Source organism: Crassostrea angulata, chromosome 3 (genome assembly GCF_025612915.1).
Source record: "Crassostrea angulata isolate pt1a10 chromosome 3, ASM2561291v2, whole genome shotgun sequence".
Classification (NCBI taxonomy): Eukaryota; Metazoa; Mollusca; class Bivalvia; order Ostreida; family Ostreidae; genus Magallana; species Magallana angulata.
In genome coordinates this window covers 51,056,531-51,071,700 of record NC_069113.1, presented here as the reverse complement: position 1 = coordinate 51,071,700, position 15,170 = coordinate 51,056,531, and the positions used below count along the sequence as shown (strand labels likewise).

General features: G+C 32.8%; 1 protein-coding gene across 1 annotated transcript in view; it reads left to right on the top strand.

Annotated features, from left to right (window-relative positions):
* The first annotated feature begins 11,983 nt into the window (after positions 1-11,983).
* The window catches only part of LOC128176464 (uncharacterized), a 53,153-nt gene continuing 49,966 nt past the window's right edge, over positions 11,984-15,170 (top strand). The window contains 1 exon segment of the mRNA XM_052842843.1: positions 11,984-12,135. Coding sequence (XP_052698803.1) covers positions 12,066-12,135 — 70 coding nt within the window. The 5' untranslated portion in view covers positions 11,984-12,065.

Below are 15,170 nucleotides of genomic sequence, written 5' to 3'. Positions count from 1 at the left end.
CTCAAAGTCAGTAAAACAATGTTGTTATAGCCTTTGTTTAACCTTTAATTTAGCCTGTTTTATATGATTAAACATAGTTAAAAGCTATATTGTTGCTTCCGTTTTATTGTTCCTTACTTTGTCTTCTATATCATCAATCTTGCTAAATGTTTTATAAAAGCAATATTCATCCGATTTTAAAAATTATTTATCGCCTAGGTTCAATTCTCAATAAGTTATGCATATCCAACCTTCCACTGTCATACCGTTTTATTTGGAATCGCGATATTATGAAATAGTGCACTTTGATTAAAAGTAACAGCGGTCATAGAATTTGATATCAGTTCTAGTATGTAAAAATCAAAAATTTAAATAATGGTTCGGCCAGAATATGCAGTAGATGGGGGTCTTTTCCAACAATGGAATTAGATGTCACAAAATGTCACAAATCAACTAAATTATATATCCGTGAAATCTTTCACCTTCATCGTAATTAAGACACGTTAATTTTATCTATCGTCGGAAATACATGGCCAACATACTTATGGTTTTTAAATTTTACGAATATTTTAAAAATATATTACGCTATCGGTAAAATTGTTTTCCTCGGTACTTTGATAAAAATATGATGATCAAATAAATATGATTAGTGATGTTAGTGTTTTTACTTTACAGATAAAACTAGAGAAAAAGCCAACAATAATCGCCACTGATTATTCATAAACACGATTATAGATCATTGAAAAGGCAATTGTCACTGAATACATTTGAGCTATCTTTGTTGTTGATAAGGGTTATAATATATATATATATACAATTATAATAACAATGAGGTTGAGCATTTGTCCGTTTACGTGTACGCGTACGAGTGGAGCTAGAAGTAAGATTAAAAGTACACGTATCCAACGTTGCGTCCCGTTTAACAAACTGCGCGTGTAATCGTAAGTGTAGAGAAAAATGTCACAAAATATTTGATTTGATTAAAAATTGAATAAACTAGTTACAATTAGTGTTTTATAAGTTCAATTGTAAATAACAATGGCGCAGACTTTGATGTTGCTTGCATCGCTAGAAGGTGATGATGATTATTTACTTCTTTCATGCATGAATCATCAATTTATCATAAGTTAGAGATAGATGAACTCAGAAATGAGCAACTCCGTACTTTATTTATATTTATAAAAGAAGTTATATGTGCTTTGTGCGACGCTTTAAGAATACTGATCAAAATTGTTCGCAAGAACTGTATGCTCGGGAATAGAGGCGTTATGTATTCCTATATGTAGATTAACACCCATGAATGGATTGCAAGATCTTGTAAGTGCTTGGAAGTAGAACGGCTGGAATATCATATATTGTATAATTTAGCAAGTTTTGGACCTTATCAATTTAATGCACAAACACAGACTAGAATACTTGGTTGTCTCATACGAAGCCTATCTAATTAAAATTAGATCTTTGATCCGCTCCTAATAGATCGCTACACGCTACTTTGTGTAGCGATCGATTAGGAGCGGATTAAAGATCTAATTTTAATTAGATTGATACGAAACTGGACGAGATATTTGCAGCCGCCAACAACAGTGGAGCACCTCTTGTGAACCGCTGGAGTTTTATCGACGGAACTGTGAGGCCGACATGCAGACCATAATTCCATCAACAATTAGATTTCAAGGATCATAAAAGATTACATGGTCTTATATTCTAATGTATAACAACACCTGACGGAATGACAGCTCGTATGTTTGGTCCAACTGGGGGCCGCCGTCATGTTGCAGGTATGCTAAGGGAAAGCAGTGTTGAACAACAAATGCAACAGCATATCAAATGCGGGATCAAAAGAAAATGGTGATGTATACTCTATATATGTTAATCCCGCCATTTCTACACGAATATTTGGCCTAGAATAACTCACTTACATATTTAGCATCAATTCAAATCTAGTCTTGTGTTGTATTAATTCCGCATACCTTTAACTATCTTATATAACTGTCTGAATTAATGAAAGGCAATAGACCTTTTCAAGCAGAACAATTTGTGTTTTAAAGTAGATCCAGTGTTCTGTGATGACACACTTTTTTGAAAACTTTGAATTCTTTAAAAATTGTGTAAGATAGTTTTATTTATTTTATGTGAATATAATCACATGGATGTAATTAGAATTATTGGTAGGTTCAAGATATTTTCGCACTTAATTTTATACTTATTTTCCAAATTTTTATATATTTTATCTATGCAATGGGGAAATAACTCTTTTTCTGACTTTTCTCTCAGTTGCATGTCTAAATGCTATAGTTTTTCTTATTCCAACGATTAATTTTAAAATATTTTTGTAAGTTCAGTTTTCTGATAAAGTTGACATTAAAACTTAACAAGAAAAACAAATTTCTGCCTAGAAGATTTTCCTTTTAACAAAAAAAAATACATTTTTCTAATGCTAAAATATGCTTTCGTTTATGTTTATCTGGCATCTTAAAAAGTGTGATGACATGTATATTTTTTCCTAACAATTGATGACATTCAAGTCTATTAAGTCGAAATCAGTTCGGTTTTTCAACTTTCCTCAGAGAATTTTACGAGTATGGAGCTCCCTTAATCAAATAACTTGAGGAAAAAACCAAAATAAAAGAATACAGTGATTTGTTTTTATTTATTGTTTGTAGTTTTTTTCAATTTATCAGTAGACGCAATTTTGTCCTATTTTATATTTCCATCGTTTAGAGTCTGTCCTCCCGTTCGATGTCAAATTGTGCCTTCTGTAACTTTAGTTCTTCTTTTCTTAATACTTCTTCCATTCTCTTTGTTGCCAGAGAGAGAGAGAGAGAGAGAGAGAGAGAGAGAGAGAGAGAGAGAGAGAGAGAGAGAGAGAGAGAGAGAGAGAGAGAGAGAGAGACAGACAGACAGACAGACAGACAGACAGACAGACAGACAGACGGACGGACGGACGGACGGACGGACGGACGCCATCATCGTTTTTAATCCTTATTTGGTTTTTCCTGTCGATTCTCAAATTCGAATCTCATCTAATAATAAAACAAGGAATACCATTTTATATTAAAATCAAAAATAAAGGAGAGAATTAACTAAAATAAGAACAAACATAAAATAATTAGACAGATAATTGCAAAAAAGGGATGCAATCATCCCCTCGCCGCTCCCCGACTTTGCCTCCGCTATATTGTACATATACAATTAAATATGAGGTATCTTCGATTCAGCAGAGTAGATGCTTGTGATCGCTCAATAAATTTGTGTTATAAGGATGGAGGGGAATTATCAAGCGCTTCCACTGCTGAATATGCAGGTACATAAAAAGTTGTAATCTTATTAAAAACATTTAATTCAAGGAATAGCAGATCATTCATACATGAAATTTTAACTAATGAATAAGGAATCATTCTTTGAGTATCATGAGGTGATAATTTTGGTCGGGGCGTGATCATATATAAATAGTACCTGTTGGGGGGGGGGGACCGTACGCGCAAGTAACAATTCGTTGTGTGACCTCGTTGCTAAGTGTTATGCTAACGCTAAGGATAATATAACGGAATATAAACTGCGTTTAAACTAATCAAATTTTAGCATTTAAAATGAAAGTATAATCAAATCCAATATGCCCCAACTCTTAAAATTTAAAGAATGATTCTTTAGTACAAATATTTATATAATTTCCAGCAATTGTACCATTAAATATTTAAATATAGATAAGCCAACACCGCTTGCGTCCTATTTATACGTCCTTGAATTTATTGAACGATACAGAAAAAAATCGACCCGTAGTATTATCACAGGTAAAGACAAAGAAAATATAAATATCAATATATAGGAGAGTTGAGTCTGGTTATTGGGACGACGGCACCATGTACATATACGTGCACCCCCACCCACCCTCGTCTTTATTTAATGATAATATTAATCACCATTGCAATTAATATATATGTGGTCTTGAATGTATATTGATAATATGTTGTGTCGATCTCTATTGCTACAAATATGAAACTGAAGCCTTTTGAAATAGAAACTTCCTCTGCAGATGACCGTCTTTTAACAATGTAATTTTACAATTATATTTTAACTAATAGTTCTCCCATTTCAATCTAAATTGAGAGACAATCATATGAAATTTGTACTCTTCTTTAAAAACAAATAAATTTTTCATAAAAAAAATCCTAATACTTTTGAAAAACCTATGTGTAGGTTTGAATAACACGACCTTGACAACTTGTAGAATAACGCGGTATGCAAAATTGATGACGTAAAACGCAATAAATTAGGGGATTCTCTTAATACCACGTACACGGTCAAATGCTTAACCTACGTAAAAATACAGAATTAATTGTAAAAAAAAAATACTTTGAAAGTGATAATCATCTTTATTATAACAGATGAAATTAAAATTTTAGGTGTAATGGTAACAAACAAGGAGATTTCTGGAGAATATTTCATAGGCGATGATGACAATGCCTTCTTTTCATTTTACAATCGCTGTAGCAAACGTAAGAATGCTTTATCATGACGCTTTAATATTATTAATTTTCCAATACAATTTCAGTTTCATCTAAAAAAGCACATTAGATGTTAATTATCACACAAAATAAAGCGGTTTATTTTCTTTGTGATTATATAATACAAATGTTGACAGGTTATAGAGAGCTTGGCATGGACTTGATAAGTCCGATCTCTTATTTTCCTGACCCGTGTTATTTGTATACCAAAAGTGTTTATATACTTTTCATTTTGATAATGAAATTTTAAAAAATTAAAAAAAACCCCAGAAATTGACATCAACTAATAAATAAAGTTTAATATATTATATAAACATACAAAAAAATAACAATCCAATTTAAAACAGAATGATTCATATAGGGTACGACAAAAAAGGCAACCATTACAATTAATTAAAAATCAACACTTAATACTTCCATTTGTTAAATGTCGGATGGAATCGGTTCATACTTGAACCAGAATATGCATTAATGTTTTTGTTTGCTGAGAAATGTATATTTCTAGGCACACCATTTGTATCACAATCTTCTTTTGCAGAATGTCCAGGATGTTTATGCAACTGTCCGTATGCATTTGATCGATAGTGTCTGTTTGAATTCGATATCTGATAAGGTACATTAAATCTGGATAGTTTTGGAGAATATTTCTTTCTGTAAAGCCTGTTGAAATAACTAGTTCTCTCGTTATTTTTGTATCCGTAGCCAGTCCTTGTTTTCTTGAATGAATTTTGAGAATATGCCCGACCATACTTTCCGTAACTTCTTTGAGGTTGAGTTTTCAAATATGCATTGTCATATCTTCCATACGTTGGTTTCTTATATGACAAAGTCTGATATCCACTGCTATAAGTATTTGGCTTTTTGTAGGAACTTTTAGCGTGAGAACCTTTCTTTACATTACTTTGATAACTATTGGTCCAAGCCTTCTGTACGTCAATCTGCATTATTTCATTTTGTAAAATATCATATGATGTCGGTTTCTTTGGCTGAACGGGTTTAGGTTTTGGCTTGTTCTCTTTTCTGAAATTCATTATTTTGTTATAAATGATTGGTAGCCATTGCAAGTAGTTAGGTTTTGGTGTGGGTTTTGGGGTAGGTATTGGTGTTGGCCTTGGAGCAGGGGTTGGATACACAGGAATTCTAAGTAGCTGCTCTCTTTGTATAGGACGAAATTGTGGAGGCGGCGGCGGTGGTGGTGTTGTTATTGGTCTAGGCGTGGTAATTCTAGTTCTGACTATGTGTATTTTAGGTACCTGCCGTGGTTGAGGTGGTGGCGGTGGTGGTTGGTATCGTGACACAACAGTTTTCAAAATTTGTATTCTATTGACAACAGGGGGCGTTGGTGGCGGAGGTTTGTTACTTGTATTGGAATGTAAGGTGTCGGAGGAGAAGGAGGTTGGGTCGGTACTGGAATATAAGGTGTCGGAAAAGGAGGTGGTTGGGTCGGTACTGGAATGTAGGTGTCGGAGGTTGAGGTGGAGGTAATGTCTGAATTGGTATGAAAGGCTTCGGATGTTGTGGTGGCGGAAATGTCTGAATTGGTATATAAGTTGGAGGTTGAGTTGGTGGAATCACTGTAGTTGTCTGAGCTGGAATGTAAGGTGTCGTAGGCGGAGGTGGCGTCGTTCGAACTATTGCAGTTCTTTGGAGCAGTACAAAGGGTTGCGGAGGACGTGTTGGAACATCCTGTTTCACTTTACTAACATACTATTGTTCTACATCTACATGAACGAGAATATGCGCAGCAATGTTAAAGCGTCCCGATGCTAAAATACGACTGGAAAACGATATTATTTGATTCATTGCAACAATACTTTGACCGGGAGTATTTCTTAAAATCTATGTTACATTTATTGACACCGATGTTAAACATTATATTTGATGCATTTTTGTGACGTCATATGTACCTTGTAATCACGTGACGGGCGAATCCTAATATTGCAAATGATCTATTTAAATCGCATCGGCGCAGGTGATTAATGACATTAATTCATAAATATTTTATAGAAAAATCCTTTGTTTAGTCATATACTTTGAAGTTCTTGCTTGGGAAAGAAATAGATATTTCGTTTATTGAAGATAATGTTGAAACATTCCACAAAATCATCTAAATAATGCACATTTTTACTAATCAAATGCGATTTACAAAATATTGGGGTAAATCCGTAGGTTTCCCAATCACGATTCACACTGGTACTTATATTCTCTACCAATTTTACGTAAAATAAGACGGTTTTACATGCATTAAAATTTCTTATTTCAATTTGTTTACACGTAGCAGGGAGAGTCTCCAAACCACTAGTTTATAAATAGTCTTTTACTTAAAACGAAGCTTTAAAACTGCCCATTATTTGATACTGGTTTTTAATATGAATTAATTCTGTACGTCTAGCATTACCCACAGCACCTATGTAAAGGAAACATGCGGTATTATACTGGTTTGATATAATTCACTTTTAACGTTAAGATACATTCCCCGAGAACTATCGACAGGAATGCAGATCGTGACGTCAAAGTTAATTATGACGTCATATAGTATGAAGTACACACAAGTGATTTTCTGCACATCGCTGTAAAATCCATCGGGAAGCCTTAACATGCCCGCGTGTTGCATACCTTAGGAAATGGCTTTCGTTAACGGAATATATTCTCATACAATCTAAACCAATTATTATTGACACAATGCCATCAGGTATTCGAAGGGGAAGGTTCTTCATCAATTCAGACACGATTTTTACACATGACAAAGAATTTATAAATACAAAAACATTACCACATGTTGGAAAAGCGTTTTTCTGACACACAAAGTGGAGTCAAAGAGTACAGAATAATGATTGGTGTATCCCCTAGGGGATATGAAATCTATAGAATTCAAAGTGTTCAAATTTTTCCTGGAGTTTTCCTGATCTAGAGCCAGGAGTAGAATATCACTCTTCGGTAAAAGCTGTTAATTTCCTTGGTCAGTCCACTACGCTTACTTCAGACGGTATCACTATTGACTCTACCCCTCCAGAAGCTGGAATAATGTTTACAACTAATTTTTTTCATAATGAAAGGTGGCAAAAGGAAGCGTCAACGATAAGTGCCTCATGGGAAGAATTTACCGATTTCGAATCCTCTATAGATCGTTAAATTCTTTCAGTCATAGATGCTGACCAAAATGTTATTGTACAAGATCTAAATGTAGGGTTTTTAAACAAATACACTATAACAGATCTTTCTCTCGTCCATGGGATGAGCTACTTCATAAATGTGAAAGCAGTTGATATGGCGGGTTACAGTAGATCCGAACCCATCACTTTAGGCAAAACCATGCCGGAAGGATTGAAATACAATAAGTTTTCAGAAGTTTCAATTTTAACAACAAAACTATTAACAAATGAAAAACAAGTGATTAAAGATGTGTTTTGTTTGATTAACTCTAAAATGTATAAAATTGTTATTGATTGAAATGTAGATATCAAAACTCAAAATGTTGAAATAGACATTAATTGAAATCTTTATGATATGGCTTTAAACGAACACTCGTCTGAAATATCATTTATGCCACAAACATTAACATCAGACATAAGTGTCCTTGTTGGTTCTCTACAAAACCAGAATGTATCAGTAAAAATGACTCTGTACAAATGTAAAATTTTGGAGATTGATGATTCTAAGGCATTAGTTGTGCGACAAATCTCTCCAAACTTTTTGACAATTGCCGCAAATGTTATGGATAAAGAAAGTGGAATACGAAATGTAGAAATGTATTTTGGAACTCACTTAAAGGGACAGCAGCTTAAAACAATCAAAGCAACGTCTCCTTTTACAATTCACAAATTGTTAATGCCGATTTCGCGCAGAACAACTTTGCACATATCCATAATGGCAGAAAACAATGCAGGATTAAGAAATTATTTTTACTCAAAAATCCTTGTTTGGGATCATACACCCCCGAATGTACATATTGAGAATGTTTCTGTCAGTTATATTGACATAAACGGTGATACCTGGTCTTCAATAACCATTGATTGAACTCTGGAAGAAAACGAAAGTGAAGTTGCATACTGCCAATGTGCTCTTGGTAAGTTGCTTATTTAGTATCTTACATATGAGACAAAATGCATTTTTGTAGAAAAAGAAAAAAATTAATAGTTATAAAATCATAAAAAAACGACAAAAAAAAAAAAAACGATTGGGACATTTTGTACCTGTTATCTATAAAGTTGATAACTAAGGACTTAAGAGTGAAATATTGATCTTTTGTAATATTCACTGAATATTGATATCATTTCTATTAATAATACATTTTCTTCTTCACGATATCTTGCTTTAAACATAATACAATGAAATTATAATTTTTAAATCATGTTACGTAGTTGGCTCACAAAATATTCAAAGTTGGAAAACGTCTAGGAATTTGTATTCTTGTCAGTCGATGTTAAATACTTCACATGGGTCAAACGTGCAATGTTTTAACAAAGTTGGTCTGCAAACAGGTGAACAGGAAATCACCGCTAGTTGTCTCATTTGATTCACCTCGACCAGTGTCTGGTGAAGTCCAGTTTGCTGTAAACAGTGCCACAGTTCGAGATTCAGTAACCAACGTGTTTCCACTTCACTTTATTTTCTCTGGCCATTCGTTAGGGACAATTCCGGAATGGCGATGTACAAAGTTTGTATAAAGTGTGACAACTTGATAGTAACGATTGGCTTAGTATTGGAAAACACAATTACTTCTCTGCCGACGAAATTTTGCTCGCCACGACCAGGAACTATACAATGCTTGTATCAGGGACTAACGTTGGAGGGAGAACCTCATAAATGATTCAATGTCTGTTATAGATATTGTTCCTGTACAAACTGGTAAGAAAATTTACTTTTCTAGAAATATGCACCTGATGTTTAGCTACTTGAGGTTATTGGGCTTAGTGGGCTTTTCTGATAAGAAGTCAATTATCTATCGAGGTCGTCACTGTATTGTTTTAAATAATGTAAGGGTAACATACTGTTCTATATAAAAATAGACTTAAGTGGAGATTTGTTATAAATTGTTAATTCAAGTTCATTTAATCATAACGTCCAGAAGTTGGTTTGGCAATTATACGGAATCACGCTCTATATTAAAATATATTGATAACTTTCTATTTATAGGAAAACCTTAATTAGTCATATTCATATTTAAGCATCTTCAAAAAGTGTTCTTAAATAACGTCATGACAAATCATGATATATACAGAGGTGATGTTTTGATTAAAGTATATTCCCGTGGGTAGGGGTGGCCAATGCAGAGGATCAATCTGTCCTCGAAAAGAACAAGAAAACGACCTTAAAAATTGTTCCCCTATTTGGAAAGTAAACCTTGGTATATATTCTGATCATTAAACCTTAGGGTACACTGGCTAACAACAAAAAATCAAGTTTTTATTTTTAAAAATTAGAAAAAGAAATTTGTTAAATAAAATCTTGTCATCTTATTCTTAAAAACGACAAGGCCAACATAAGTTATATTTTAATGGAAGAATACAATACAAGAAATAAAGATTTAAGTTAATATAAGCAATTTCAACTGGTTGTAGAGGCAGACAATAGCAGGTGATAAAACTTGAAATTATGTGTAAAATACAAAAAGTCCATTTTAATTCCTCGGAAAAAAGCAAAGTCAAGATTAGACATACTTGTGAAAATCAAGTAAAACGTTTTCCTCATGAAAAGAAACAACATGAGAAGTCATATAGGTAGTGTTTGTGCAGGCATGACCCCTTGAGGTGAGGCGCGGAAACAACATTGAAATCAAACTTAAACGTAAAGATGAATTGAAATATCTTCTCTAGAACGGAAAGGTCATTTCACTGCAAGTCATGTTTATAAATAAGAAACTTTGGTTATATACTTGAACAAGTCCAATTTAAACAAAAGATGGAAAAGAGAATTAATAGCATATTCATACTTTTTAGAAGTAATGTTTTCTCCAAGATGAGCACTGTGGATTTATAAGTGAAACAAAATTCGACGGCGGCGTTTTTATATCAACTGAGGTTTATTCATTTTTTTTCAGGAAACTCTTGCGTTGCTAATGCTGGGAATAATGAAAAAATTTGGATATCCTGGACAGATGTATTCAACTTGAATTTTGAAATGGAGCCTACTTTTGTAGTTTACATTGGATCTGACGTGGGGTTTAGTAGATCTTTAACATTTCAAAACAAGTTCCACTAATTATTGCAAATTAACTGCAAAATATGCCACAGGAACTGAGTCAACCTATCGAGAGTTAATCACTGTCAAAGATGATAATATTGAACATTCTGTTGAAGTTTGTATGCCAATATCATTTTATTTTCATCAGTTTTCAGCAAATACCTTGTTTTTGATTTTTGAAACGTCGATAAATCAATAAAAATCATTTTCTTTAATTGATCGTGTTAGAATATTCCATTGGTTTCTTTTTGGTAAAGATCAAGATATCCGTTGCGCTAATAGGCGGATTTTTTTGTGAAAATCGAACAAATACCAACGATAATAAAGTATTGTAAAAACATATTGAGTTTTTTTTAAAAATATTACAAGAACAAGTTGAAGGTTGTTGTATCCTGTGCAGACATGTACCCGAAAAGTAGAAAGGTTTGACTGGTATAATAACACAGTGTCGGTAAATTTAATTTGACTAACTGTTGTTACAAGTTTCAACTTGTTTTAAGTTATAATGCGGTTATTGTAAAAGTATTTGTAATAGACCTAAGAAATCGGATTACGACGATGATGAATTTTAAGTTGTAGAAAAAAATGTAAAAATTGTTAAGGATCTTAGAAGAACAATTTTTAAAACTAAGCAACAATTTCAAATCACACTTTACGGTTGTAAAGGGTCTAGAACTTCGTAAATAATTGCTTAACAAATGAACCATATTACAAGAATTTATACACATTATCGGATATTAACGGCCCTAAAATATGTGCATAAAGGCTGTAAATATCTTTTTTAGTTATTCGTTTATGAGGTAACAATAATAACCAGTTTTTATAAAAAATAATTGGAGAGAACATGTAAATTCGTGCTTTCTAAACGTATACCAAAGACAATAATTGAAGACATTCATATTTTCCGCTTGTTGGGTAGGTGTTTATTATATAGGAGCGATGTGACGCATTTAGATGATGCCCTGTAAGTCGACCAGTGCGCCGGGTCAGTGAACGAATGCAAGTTTATCAAGTTAGAAGTAATAATCGAATGATGTTATTTTGTGAATACTTATTTTTCTAATCAAGACCCTATTTATTTTTCTTGTCACTAGATTTTATCTTTAAGATACGTCATAGAAATAAATACAATGTATAAGTCTTTTTCTTATTATCGTTTAAATTGCCCAATCTTGAAATTGGGTGCATGCTCGTGATTTTCTTTTCAGTTGCAATTGATTACATTGTGATTTATGTTACTGGTTGAACAATCCGGGAAAGCTTTGCAGAAATTTAAATCCTGCCATAGTATACTTTAACAAAAGGCTGTATTTTGTTAGATTAACAGTAGGTGGTTAAATTAGTTACAGCGTTTATAAGCTTTAAATATTTTGTAGAGTGATCTGATATTTGACAAAGATGAAAACCAAAGGATGTTTGCTATTTCTTCAGTTGCTAATATTTTTGAATATGCACCTGTGTGTCAAAGGTAAGAATAGGGATATGATTTATATAATAAAAATATGTTTGGTTTTCACGATGTTTTCATTAAACACTACACGATTGAAAAAGAAATAGATTGTATTTCATAATTTTCCTGAAGAGCATTGTAGATTCTTATTTAAATGCGAGAAACTATTATCATCCTCATTAAATCGCGCGAAACTATGATGAAATATCATTTTATGCGATTTAATATTCAAGCGATTGATACAAAACAGTTGAATCGCGAAATTAAGTGCTGGTGTGTAAAAAGGAATCTACACTAAATGAACTCGAATATAAGGTTTTCTGTTTCCGTACAAAATATGCTAGTCATTTAGGAAGGGTCTATTCGATATAGCGCGCAAATGAATTATAGTACTTAAGCCGTTTATTTCTCTTGAAATTCCAATGATTTTGTCGGTCCTGTTTAATAACAATAAAAGATCAAAGTGTAGGGATTCAAATTTTCATGTTGATGAAATGTAAATTAATTCGTGAAAATATGTACATTTTATACGTGACTGCTATAGGAGTTATTTAAAAAAATTCGAAAATAATGACACCTTTTAAATCATTTTTCATTTTTTAAAAATGTTATTGAAGTATTCAAAAATAGGATAAAATGGGACAAAAGTTTTTGATTCTAACTATTATTATGTAAGTGATGTCATCAAACTATTTCTTTTTATTATTTCTTATTTATAAAGTAACAAGAATAAATAACACTTTTATGATAAAAAAATACTTCTGGGTTGAAGATCGGAGAACCTTAAGTAAATTTTTGTACAAACATCCATAAAGCTCTATTTCATAATCAGAAAGGGATTTATATCTAAACATTCCTTTCATTTAGCAGAAAATAATCTCTTTTTGGCGAAAGAAAAGGCAGAATCATTTCTACAAGATCGGGCAGGACGAGTCAAACGGGACATCGATGAAGAATGCAGGGAAACAGACGGTTGTTGGATCGAAGAAATTCTAGAGTACGGAGTCACTGACGTGGTAACTATCCTATTTAAATATGTTTTATTAAGAGTCCTTTCTAATTTCTTGGAGGATTGGATTTCTGGCATGCGCGACTTGAAAGGTGACGGGAAAACTTAAGGTTTAATTAACAAGAAAATCAACTTTTAAAAATGTATTCAAACTCCAAACCTGAACGATCGAATCTATACCCATTGAGCTAAATAAATAGACATAGAAGTTTCTGGATATAAGTTTCCCATTGCGTTTTAATCGTGTCGTAAGAAATAAAAATTACGTGGATAAAGGACCTGTAACAGGTCAAAATTATTTATTGAGGAAATTTAATTTAATTTTGTAGTGTGGTTGGATGAAAAGAAGGTTGTGCTGGCAGCTTAACTGTGCGGCTGGGTTTGCATGCATCACTACAACTTTGAATTGTGTTAATTTGGACTTTTACAAAGTAGAATGTCAAGGTACAGCTATCTTTTTACATTACTTTTTTGTATTTGAAATGTAAGTTCAACGGATATGTAGGGTGCTGGGTTTTAAAATGACCGTTTTGAAGAAAAATGTCACCTTTTATTAGAAAATTAAATATATTACAACTTATTACTTTACATAAGATATATTATATTCTCATAACAATGTTAATTGAAAGTTAGGATTAAATGTGACCAGTGCAAAATAATACAATATATACTGTAAACGTACTATATTTAGCGTGAGCGATATTTGGCGGAAATAGATTTTTCAGCAAGTTGTGGATTTGATTTAGCGCATTTCTGAAAGTACCTATTTATCTAGTTATGTATTTTACATTTGGCAATGTACTTACATGTAATTTAGCTGACACCGTTTTCCGCAAAAAACGGCAAATAGAATTCACAGCCAAATGTTATACGTTTACATTTTGCATGATGATTTAGCAGTCTTAAAGTTTACATGTGACAATCCGAGTAAAATTGAGCTTGTTAATTTCAGACCGTTACTAATTTATACAGTACTAACTGACATTTATTCACACAGAACTGTTTTTGGCATATATCTATTACGAATCTTACAGATATTGACGAGTGCGCCAGCAATCCGTGTCAAAATGGCGGTACATGTTCGAACCTCGTCAACAGATTTTCCTGTTCCTGCCCTGAACACGTCCATGGAACGGTTTGTGAACTCGGTAACCATAAAAACAAAGATTTAGGACTGTCGTGGTGTCTTATTTTATTTCTTAATTAAGGTTTTCCGCTCTCAGCGGAAAACCTTACTATTATTCTGAAAATTTTTCAAAATTCTTATTATTTTTTTTTCTTCTAGACGCCAACTTTGATCCTTAATATCTCGCTCGTTTGTTCACCGATTGTTTTGAAATTTTCAGGACTGATAACATGCCGCGTGATGTTGTCGTTGCATATTTTAGTTGAGGAAAATTTCTATCTGGTTTTGAGTTATTCCCCTTTTAGTAAAATTTAACGACTTCTTTTGTCCAGGGGGTTTAGCTTTAACGATGACTGGCAGAGTCTCAAAGATGGTCTGGTTTGGAAGCTAATACATTGAATTTGTGCGAGATATATTTTATTTATTATTTAAATGCAAATAAAAGGGGTGGTATAGATGTTCAAACAAAGGTAAGAAAATCGCGTATTTTCCGTGTTAGTTTTCTACCTGATAAAAATTTGTTATAGCATGTATTTTAAAAGTTCTTGGTCTTACCCAGACCTTTCATTCGGTATACCGAAAAAGGGGCTGGCCCTTATAATTAGGGAGTTAGAGGCGTCCAAAGTTTCTTGTCAATAACTTAAAAAGGAATAAACATTTCTAATGCATTATTGAAGCAAAGTTGTAAAGAAATTTATTTTGAATCTTTCTATAGTATTCAATTTAATGTTTTCGTAATTTATAGTCAGTATTTGCAGAAAGAATTGTTGTCAGTTCGGTCCATTTTTGTGGGGGTGCGCACGTTTATGAGGTTATGAAAGGGCTTCTTGTAATGCACGAACTGATACATGTAGCGCGCAAAAATAATTCCACATAAAATTCCCAAATGTTTTTATACATATGTACATTTTCATTTCA